This window comes from Hypomesus transpacificus, chromosome 4, assembly GCF_021917145.1.
Source record: "Hypomesus transpacificus isolate Combined female chromosome 4, fHypTra1, whole genome shotgun sequence".
NCBI classification, from domain to species: Eukaryota; Metazoa; Chordata; class Actinopteri; order Osmeriformes; family Osmeridae; genus Hypomesus; species Hypomesus transpacificus.
The window spans coordinates 115,001-125,614 of record NC_061063.1 but is presented as its reverse complement, the minus strand read 5'-3'; the positions used below and the strand labels follow the sequence as shown (position 1 = coordinate 125,614).

At 48.2% G+C, this 10,614-nt stretch overlaps 1 protein-coding gene across 1 annotated transcript in view; it reads right to left on the bottom strand.

Moving 5' to 3' along the window:
- Positions 1 to 6,304: 6,304 nt before the first annotated feature.
- Positions 6,305 to 10,614, bottom strand: part of xylt2 (xylosyltransferase II) — a 12,243-nt gene continuing 7,933 nt past the window's right edge. Inside the window, 3 exon segments of the mRNA XM_047019396.1 lie at positions 6,305 to 9,183; positions 9,463 to 9,796; positions 10,435 to 10,614. The exon segment at positions 10,435 to 10,614 is cut by the window's right edge and continues 16 nt beyond it. Coding sequence (XP_046875352.1) covers positions 8,858 to 9,183; positions 9,463 to 9,796; positions 10,435 to 10,614 — 840 coding nt within the window. The 3' untranslated portion in view covers positions 6,305 to 8,857.

Sequence of the window (10,614 nt, the reverse complement as noted above, 5' to 3'; positions counted from 1 at the left end):
TCATTGTTATGTCAGTGAAAACCAACCACATATTTATTTCCTTGCTCAGCTTGCAAGGCTTGGGATCTTGAGGTATTGTTAGTGCAATCTAGCAGACTACATCTTGAGTGCAATCTAGGAAATCTATTTCCTCACTGTCTCACAGCACAAAAGATAAGATGTCACGTCATCTGCTGCACTCATGATTCTGAGTTGCACAATATGAGTAGGCTACTTGCAGTAACATTATGAATTCCTAGCAGTCATGGTTCTATGCAATGATAAAATATCATCTTTGCACTTGAACTGAATGGTAAACTATAAACCACCCGGGCTACTTGTTAAACTATACTTTAAACCAAACCATAAGACAGTATATTTACAGACTGTTGACCGAGAGACGTGGGATATACCTCCGATGTAAAATTAAACAAAAAAAACAATCCACTCCAGATATTCAGATAATCCAATCCGCTTCAGATAACACCGTGGGCTGTCACCCTCCGGTTATTTCAGAACGTAGGCTAATTGCAAAAACAGGTTCTCAAACATTGTTCTACCCGCCGCACGAGAGCGGATGATTACTGTAATGTTCCAATTATACCCGCAAGATTCGAAACGGAAGGCTACAGTAATTGATTAGCCCGTACACTATTACTGCAACTAATCACCATGTAAAATCACAATTTCAACGGTAACTAAACAGTGAAATCTTCCTATCTTAGTTGTAACTGAATAGTGCATATTTATATGAACCGTGAATGATGACAGAGCTTGTGACTCCAGTCTAGGTGTGTCTGAGCTGTCCTCGGGGAGGGTTATGATTAGGACACGGATACTCCATCTGCAAACATGTATCACCATGCACGGATTCATGAACACCTCAATATTAGAGTTGATGGGAAATCTGCATGTTTTTAGTAACTATGACTGATAAAGAAGTTCATTTCTGCTTGAGCTTCTCTCTGACCCACACTCTTCAGCACTTTGCTGCAATAAAACGGGGTTTAAAACAGTTTTAAAATACATTGAGCATTTCCTAATTCGATTTAAAAGGGCAATTCGTGTCAAACATCTGTGTGACCCGTAAAAACAACATTTGTTATCCTTATCACTGACAACGTCATATTCTGGCTGTTTCAATAATTTGTATTGTGGACGTGGAAACATTATGATCATTATATACAACACACCTTGAAGGCAATGTCAAAATACTCGTTGACAGAGGCGCATCGCTCCAACACATATTTTGATGTTCCGTTTTTAGTCGATTGTTTCTCCGTAAACGATGGCTGTCGTTTTGACATCGCAATGACAAATTCAGACTATTGCCTACCGCCACCGATCCACAACACTGTCTTGACAAGATTTTCAGCGCGCGGTGTTCTCCGGTGATATCCGTGACTCGGTCCTAGTCAGTGCGAGCAACCAGTCCACACCATGTTGCGTTGTCCATAAACACCAAGCGCTTTTTCAACTGAACAGAACAAGGTCAATCAAAGAGTCGTTATCAAAAGTTAAAGAGGATTTGGTGGTTGGCACAGATAACCTCATCCATTAACAAGAGATGCCAAAGAGGCGGAAACATATCTCTGTTCTGTACACATTTACACCCTCATACTTGACGCGTGGGCAGACGAGAAACGGCGGACGTCTGAGTTGTCATAAACGATCCATTGACGGAAATATTCATCTATGGATCAGCCTCTCTTGTGCACGAAGTAGACTCTTTCGTTGTTGCTAACCAAAACATCCACCAGAGTCGGTTGAGCTTCGCACCTAACAGGCGGTGAGGGCGTTAGTCACTCACCACAGGTGGCACCGTGAACTCACTAATTAGAAAGGCGAGAGATCATGAGTTGATCGCCGCCGAGAGAGAGAGAAAGAGATACAGAGAAATGTTACTAACCTCAACAGATCGGCCAACTGGTTAGTAATCTGACAGGAACTGTATCTCACTCTGCAGAACGTGTTTGGATGATGTTATTATTAGGCCTACATGACGTTAACGATTGTAGGCTGTGTTTCAATAACTACACTTGCAGTCTAAAACGAAACGATTTGAACTAATGTATTAAAATATAAACTAAATCGTTAGGACATTTCCCGAATTGCTGTGCATGCAGCTCATGTCATCTGGCTGTTAAACTGACTGAAATGCTCAGTCTGAAGTCATGGCGCAAGACACCATACACATCTTGGCTTTTCATATGATAATCTTATTTTTCCTCTTCAGATATTGGCATGAAAACTGAAACAGTTTCGTAAAATATGCCTACCCTACCAAGTATGTTAGGTGTTTGTTTAAACGGTCTGCTTCTCTGACCGTTGTCCCCCCCCTAGTGTCATGGACAGGGAAGCGCTAGGCGAGTACGGCGAGTTTGTGATCGTTTTGCCTGCATGCTAAAACTATAAACGATAACAATATCATTTACATTTAGTCATTTATTTTCACTCTTATCCAGAGTGACTTACAGTAAGTACAGGGACATTCCCCCGAGGCAAGTATAGGGTGAAGTGCCTTGCCCAAGGACACAACGTCATCTGGCAGAGCCAGGGATCGAACCAGCAACCTTCTGATTACTAGCCCAATTCATTAACCGCTCAGCCACCTGACTCCTTAAGGAATCCTGTCACCGAGAAAATTCTAATTTAAATGATAGACCTGCCCATTCGGTACAGCAGTAGTCTCTCTCTCTCTCACACTCACTCACCCCACTCACCCAGACAGACAGAATTGAAGAGAACACACACACATACTCCTGGTCGCATGAAGAGAAATACACACACACATCCCTGGTCCCATGATGAGGGATACACAACCACAATCCTCAGAACCACAGTGGTTTGATAAGATCAAGAAGGAGAAGAGGGAAGGAGACATGTTTATCCCCCTCTCCCTCTCCCTCCCCTCCCCCTCCCTCTCTCTCTCCCTCTCCCTCTCCCTCTCCCTCTCCCTCTCCCTCTCCCTCTCCCTCTCCCTCTCCCTCTCCCTCTCCTCTCCCCCCTCTCCCCCTCCCCCTCCTCCTCTCCCTCTCCCTCTCCCTCTCCCTCTCCCTCCCCCCCTCCCTCTCTCTCTCCTCTAGAGGAACCACACAGACTAAGATAGGATCATACGAAGAGAGGATGAGAGGAGGATGAGAGGACAACAGCAAGGCAGGAGACCACATGCAGGACTGTTTGAAGAGAGGATGAGAAGTAGAGAGCAAGAGAGAAACTGGAAGAGAGAAGGAAGGTAAGAAAGAGAGGATGAGGGGAATAGAGAGACGAAGAGAGAGAGATCCACTCACTGTGAATCCGATGCCCACTGTGGCAGTGAAGGATCCTGGAATAAACTTCCCCTGGTCATACTGGACCAGCAGAGAGGTCTTCCCAACTCCACTGTCTCCAACCAGGATGGTCTGGAGGGAGGGAGAGAGATGGTAGGAGGGAGGGAGGGAATAAGCGAGGGAAGGAGGGACAGCGAAGAACATTAGAGGAACCTTAATAGTGCAGGAACCCTTAACCAGTGCCCCTCCACTCATCCCCTGGGGCAAGAGGCCTCACAGGGAGTGTAGGAGGGCAGCTCTCTAATCTGGTCTCTCTCTGTCTCCCTCCTCTGGTCTCCCGTTGCTGCTCTCTTTCTTACAGCCTCCTCTGGTGTCTCCTCTGGTGTCTCCCAGCTGCTCTTTTCCAGCCTACTTTGCTGGAAAACCTCCAGTGAATACAATGCAATCTAATGAAGCACACACTTTATTAACTTGGGCTCTCATTCTTTCAATATCTCTCTTTCTCTCACATTCTCTGTGTCTTTCTTTTACTCACTCACTCACTCACTCACTCACATTCTCCATCTCTCATATTTGGTAATTTTTTCTCTCTCGCTCTCTCTCACTCTCTCTCTCTCATTGTCACACAAACAGTCACACACACACACAGACACACACAGACACACACACACAGTGACACAGTGACACACACAGTGATGTGCATGTTATCTTCAGTGTCCTGTGTCATGCTGACAGCAGTCTGTGGGTGCGAGAGCTTGTTGCCGTGGGCGTCTGTCAGCCTCGTCGTCATGGTTATCAGCTTGTCGCCACGTTGCTGGTGTGCTGGTCTCTGGGCTCCTTGGCAACACCTATCACTCACCCCCCCCCCCCCCCCACCACCTCACCCCCCCACCTCATCTGTCCTTAGCCACACCTCCTTCTCTCCTCCCACCACTCTGTCCTCTCCTCCCACTTCCTCTGCTCACTCTGCTCTTTGCTCCCTCATCTCCCCCCTCCCTCCCCCTCCCCCTCCCCCCCTCCCCCCTCCCCCCCTCCCCCCTCCCTCCCTCCCTCCCCCCCCCCTCCCCCCTCCCTCCCTCCCCCCCCCCCCTCCCTCCCTTTTTGTTGACATTTATCACAGCAAGCCTCCACGCCAGCTCACACTGCCTGTTATCAGCTGGCTCGAGACACGCACAAATGTTATTTACACACCCACATCTTAATCCCACACACACGCACACACACGCACACACACACACACGCGCACACACACACACACACACACACACACACGCACACGCACACACACACACACACACACACACACACACACACACACACACACACACAGTCTGCTCCAGTCACTGGGCTACTCATCACACTCATTTCCTGCTTCACACAGAAATATCCCTTTTTTATGTTGGATGGAGGGAGGTGGGGTGTGGAGGGGTAGGAGGGGTGGAAGTGGAGGGGTAGAAGTGGAGGATGGCGTTTTAGGTCACACCTGGCTGAGCTGGGCTGTGTGGTGACCTTTGACCTTTTGGCCATAGCCAGACTGATGATCCACTTCTGATCATTGATCTTCTGCTATACTCCCTACATGTAAAAATCACTTTATTTGACAACAACAGCGCCATGCCTACAGCAGTACTTCATTACACACAGTAGCAGTGTCTGCCTGGTGTGCTACTAATGATCCTCATGGTATTAACGTTGTCTTGTGATGGCTTGCTGGACACAGAGCAGATGTGGTGTGCCTTCTGAGAGAAGCCACAAGCATGCAGCCATGACGGCATGACACACACTACAGGCAAACTGTCCTGAATGAGTCACAAAGCCCAAGCACAGCAGTGGGGTCTGTCTGTGTGTGGTTTCCACCGGCAGCTCTCAAACCAACCCTTATTATTATTTCATAGCATCCTTATCCAACTTTCATGTCTGTATGTAAACTTTGCCTGATTAACTTGGTGAAAAGATGGTGTGTGGGTGTGTGTGTGGGGGGGGGGGGGTCTAGGTGGGTGGAGGTAAGAGGGTGGGACAGAAATGGAGGGAGGGAGGGGTCCAGTTGTTAGGGGATGCTGTTTCCATGGAAACTTGTTCAAAGCACACACACACACTTTCCTCTGCCATGCTCTGTACATAGACAGGGGTTAAGGATGTAAATACTCGACAAATAAAGAAAGGGCAAACATTAATTATGACAATATTCAATTTCTTATTTCATGCGTGAAATTCGGAAAAGTCAATTACGATATAGTCGGAGTCAATCATTAGGCTGTATGAGGTTAAATAGTTTTCCCTTTCTGATACTAAGTTTCAAATACAAACAGGTCTTGATATAAATTGAAGTTGTCACCTTGTGCATCAGATCCTCGTTGTAGGGGAAAGGGTCGACGGTGTCGGTGGGCGGGGAGGGAGTGAGACAGTCCTCCGTGTCAGTGTCCACTGCCGATGACCCACCGTAGGCGCTGTCCTCGTACACTACCTCTCCCGGCTCCACGCTCTCCATCTCGGTAACACACTCCATCTCCTCGTTAATCCGTTCCTTCATAGCGGTCGATAATCGTTCTTGTTAAGAGCGACTTGAAATGTCGGCTTTTATGCGACCTTTTTCAAATTGATTTAAAACTTTCTTCCTCTGGTTTCCTGTCACTCTCTATTTTGTTTTTCCACGTTGTCGGTCCCAGCCACTCTCGCCACCCCTCCGTACCTATTTGCGGACGAGCTCTCACCGGTTTGTCACTGGCAAGACTCTCAGTCCACCGCTGTGATTGAGCCCTTAGAGAGAAAAAGTCGAATGAAATTTTAAAGCAAATCGTTCAAGCAGGAGACTTAAACCCACACGAGTAAAGTACTCATGACTAAATCATGTCAAGGTTACGAAAAACTGACGAAGCGGTGTGTGTGTGTGTTTTCACCATCCTGAAGTTATTTAGCTGCCCTTCTCCACGTCTTTTACACTCCTGCACCTCACCACTACGCACTTCAATCAGTTATTACAGCAACGCAGATAAATACGACCAGTACTAGAATACTTCTGTTGGTGCCACGTCCGATTAAGCTACATCGTGACTGATTGATTATAATCACATGTAATCGACAGTGCCTTTATTCCACGATGAAAGCGAACGATGGAGAACAATACAGTTGAGTTTCAGTGTGGAGTGAAGCTTCAAGTTTTGGGCTTGAAATTCAAATCCAGTTTGTTTTCTACAGGCGAAAAGAGAGCATTCAATACAGTTAGTGTAGGAGGCCGGTCATAAAAAGACAAGCCAAACTAAATTACCCAACAGTTTGTTGTTTATTGCACCACCAGTCAATGTTTCTGTCTGCTTTTCCATCGGCCTCTGATTAGTTATGGATCTCTGTTGTGGAGACCTCTTCCTGGTGCTCAAAGAGGAGACACAAACTGATGGAGATGGAGCCAGAGAGAGACAGGGAGAGAGAGACAGAGGGACATCATGTGAAAGATAAGAAAAAGAGGGAGGGGGGAAAAGGAAAGGACAACAAGAGATGGAGAGAGGAAGGGAGGGCTAGGAAGAGGGTGGGATGAAGAGAAGGGCAGAGAAAGACAGTTTGTACTTCATGGTGAGTCACAACAGCCCAGAGACATCAGAGAATTAGAATCCGGAACAAACAATCCGGAACACTTGGTTATTCTGGAACACCCAAGATGGCCGCTAGACAGTTGTCCCAGAGCTGAACAGCTGACGTGTCATGTTCCTCCAGACAGAGAGCAGAATGGAAGGCTTCACACACAGGGCCCCTTTCCAACAGCAGGCATCATGAGGGGCTGCATGTCATCAACAACACCAATCCCTGTTTCTGAATGATTTGACAGAAGGCTGCTCCACAAACCATGCTTTTGTTTCTCCATGAAATTATAAAAATATCAATATTTCCTAAAAGTGACTGTTTCCATCTGTGCCTCTGGTCTTCCTAACCCACGATGTGTCTGGAGCAGGCGGGTGACCAAGACAAGGTCACTTAAGAACCAATCGGGGCGGGGGTTGATTGAAGAACAAAAACTCATTAAAAAAACGAACATAACATGTTATTACAACATAACAAAACACATACTTGTATCAGGAAGTCATTTTCTGAATTGTCTAAAAAGGCAATAATTGCACACTTCATGAAGCAAAGTGAAGGTGTGGTTCATATCAATTATATAACCATCCAATTACCTTCATGTCATTATCATTTCAACACTTTAGAAAAGGCAGCATAAGAATCTCTGCTAGGCTAGCGAAACCTTTCAAGAGGATCAAACTCCTCTTCCTACACAAATATTCAAACAGGAAACTCATCATCTTGTAGAAGTCCACATGACTACAAACAGGTGACCAGGTGACTTAACGAGGGATTGCAAGCCTAAAGGCAGGGTGTTAAACTACTTTTAACATTAAAACAGTGGTGGCAAAAATGACTGTGGAACATTCTAAATTCATAAGCCACTGTTCGCCAAATAGATTATTATAATATTCCTGAAGATAATATCAGTCTTCATTATAAATATCTTGAGGTGTTTTGTTTGTTTTCTTTCGTGTTTTGTAAAGAAACACTTGATCTAAGAAAATCCACTTTAAAATAACTGTCAGCTGTCTGTACAGAGAAACACCACAACATCCCACCTGACCAGAAACACCATGTTGGAGGTGCAGAACAAGGCTTGGTACCAGTCTGACTCTGAGCCCATGTCCTCCAAGCCCAAACAGGAAGTCTGGGGGCTCAAAACAGGAAGTCTGGGGGTCCAGACAGACAGCCTTGCTTTCAGTTTTTGGTCGCGCTGTTTGGTTGAATCTTGAGCACAGACGAGCCATACCGTTTCTATGATGTGATTTGTTAGATGAGACCAGGCTCCAGGATCCCCCCTCACTCAGGACCCTGGGAGGAGGGGTTCTGGGCCACACCGTCTTTCGCTCCAGGAAGACAAATTGAAACAACGTCGGAGCTAGTTCATGAAGCAAAACACCCAAACAGAAACACACATTCATATGATAATGATATGTCACAGTAAAACAATCTTTAGAGAGGAGGAACCTCTCTCTCTCTGCTTTCCTCTCCTCATCTCTTCCTCACTAACAACAGAACAGCCAGACAAGGGCATCTTAGCTCTGACCTTTGACCCTTCTCCTAAATGGACAACCCAGCTAACCCTTGACCCTTGAGTAACCTTACAGCCATACAGTAAAGTGCACTTCTACTTGCTCTTAAAACATGCTTCAAAATAAGCATGGTTGTTTAGTTCAGAGGAACCCTCCTCTTCCTCTTCCTCCTCCTCCTCCTCTTAACAGTCATCAGTGGAGGTTGGGCGGGGCAAAGGAGACTCAATTTGCAAACACCAAACGGAGCACAGACTAAACTAGAGTTCAAAGTTCAAACATGTTCCATAAGGAGGGTGTGACCTTCTCCGTGTCCTGCTCCTCGTTGGGGCGTCGATGTGAAAACAAACTGGAATAGTAAAAATGGACGACAGAAATAATCCAAAACGACAAGTGGAGCGACACCCTCACAGTCACGGCGCCGTCTGGGACGGTTTGGGCACAGTCTTTATGTGCAAATTTCCAGCTGAGTGTGTGTGTGTGTGTGGTGGGGGGCTAAACCACCTGGTCCCCCCTCTCCAGGGGCTACCTGATCCGTCCGTCAGCCTTGACGGGGCCCAGTTCAGACTTGGGGTCGGGGGACAGCGAGCTCCAGGAGGCCTTGGAGCAGAGGCCCAGAGCGGGGCACAGCGACGAGGGCTGGGGGGCACACAGGCCCCCCACTGCCCAGAAGGCCCCCACGGAGGAGTCCACCCACACCTCCAGGGACTTGCCCACCAGCAGGGCCCGGCGCTGGGCCTCGTGGAGCGCGGGCTCCTGGGGGGGGAGGTGGAGGATGGAGCTCAGCTGCTGGAAGCCTTGGTCCAGGTACAGGTTACCAGGAGGGCCCTGGTGGAGCCAGCTGTCCTCTTCTGAGGGAGGGAGGGAGGGAGAGAGGGGGAGAGAGAGAGAGAGAGAGAGAGAGAGAGAGAGAGAGAGAGAGAGGGAGAGAGAGGGAGGGAGGGAGCAGAGAGGAGGAGGAAGATAGAAATAGAGAGGTAGGGAAAGGGAAAGAGGATTATAAATTCAGAGCATGAACCATCCCAGCCTTATCTTTTCAAGCCCTCACCACCATTCCCTCCCACTCCTCCCAGCTGCCCACCCCCGCCCCGCCCCTCCTCACCCCATCCCCCCCTCCTTCCCAGCCTCACCTCCTCGTAGAGGCTCCCTCCCCCTGAAGGCCAGGGGCATGACCAGGAAGCGGGTCTCTGCCACTCGCTCCCACTGTCTGAGCACGCGCACCGTCCACCCTCCGGGCCGCAGGGGGCGCTGCAGCGGCGGCTTGTACTGCGTGTACTCTGCGTCCACGTCCACGCTCACGTCGTAGGAGGCCGCCACCACGTGCGCCGGGTCGATCCACACGATGGTGGCTGTGAGGTTGGGGCCTCGCGCCCACTTCTGCACCGCCACCGGCTCATCCAGGGGGCCCACGATGCCGCCGAAGTTCCGGAAGATTCTCTCCTTGGGGTCCCACTCGGTACCGATCTGGAGAGATGGACGGACGGAGATCAGACAGAAGGAGAGAGAGATGAGAGGAAATATGAGATGAGGAGAGATGAGATATGAGAGGAGAGGTGAGATGAGATATGAGGTGAGGAGAGGTGAGATGATATATGAGGTGAGGAGAGGAGAGAGGTGAAGAGAGAGGAGAGGTGAGATGAGATATGAGGTGAGGAGAGGTGAGGAGAGAGGAGAAGTGAGATGAGATATGAGTTGAGGAGAGGTGAGGAGAGGTGAGATGAGATATGAGGAGAGGTGAGGAGAGAGGTGAGGAGAGAGGAGAGGTGAGATATGAGTTGAGGAGAGGTGAGGAGAGGTGAGATGAGATATGAGGTGAGGAGAGAGGAGAGGTGAGGAGAGGTGAGATGAGAGATAAGATGAGGAGAAGTGTTAGGAGTAATTTAACTGTTATTCCTTTTTCCTCATCTTTTTTTTATTTTTAAAGCTACTTTTCTGGTGTTGCATTTCATTGTCTCCTGGTATAGGATTGTATGGCATATGCTGTTGAAATAAAGACTGGTCCATGTGCTGATTGTGTGACTGACTGCATCCCTGCAGTCTACACACACCACAACCAAACCTTCAACTGACGGTCAGAGCAGTGTGTGTTGTCTGCTTCTCACCTCCAGGATCTTCAGTCTCTCAAACTCCCTGAGGTTGTTGTCAAGCAGCAGCGTTGCCTGGGGAACGGCCCACACCTCCAGCACTTCTCTGACCTCCGACTCCACCGCCTGCACCTCCTGACGCACCAGGTAACCCTGGAAACGGTCGTCAAAGAAGTACACGTGCACGGACAGGGGGTA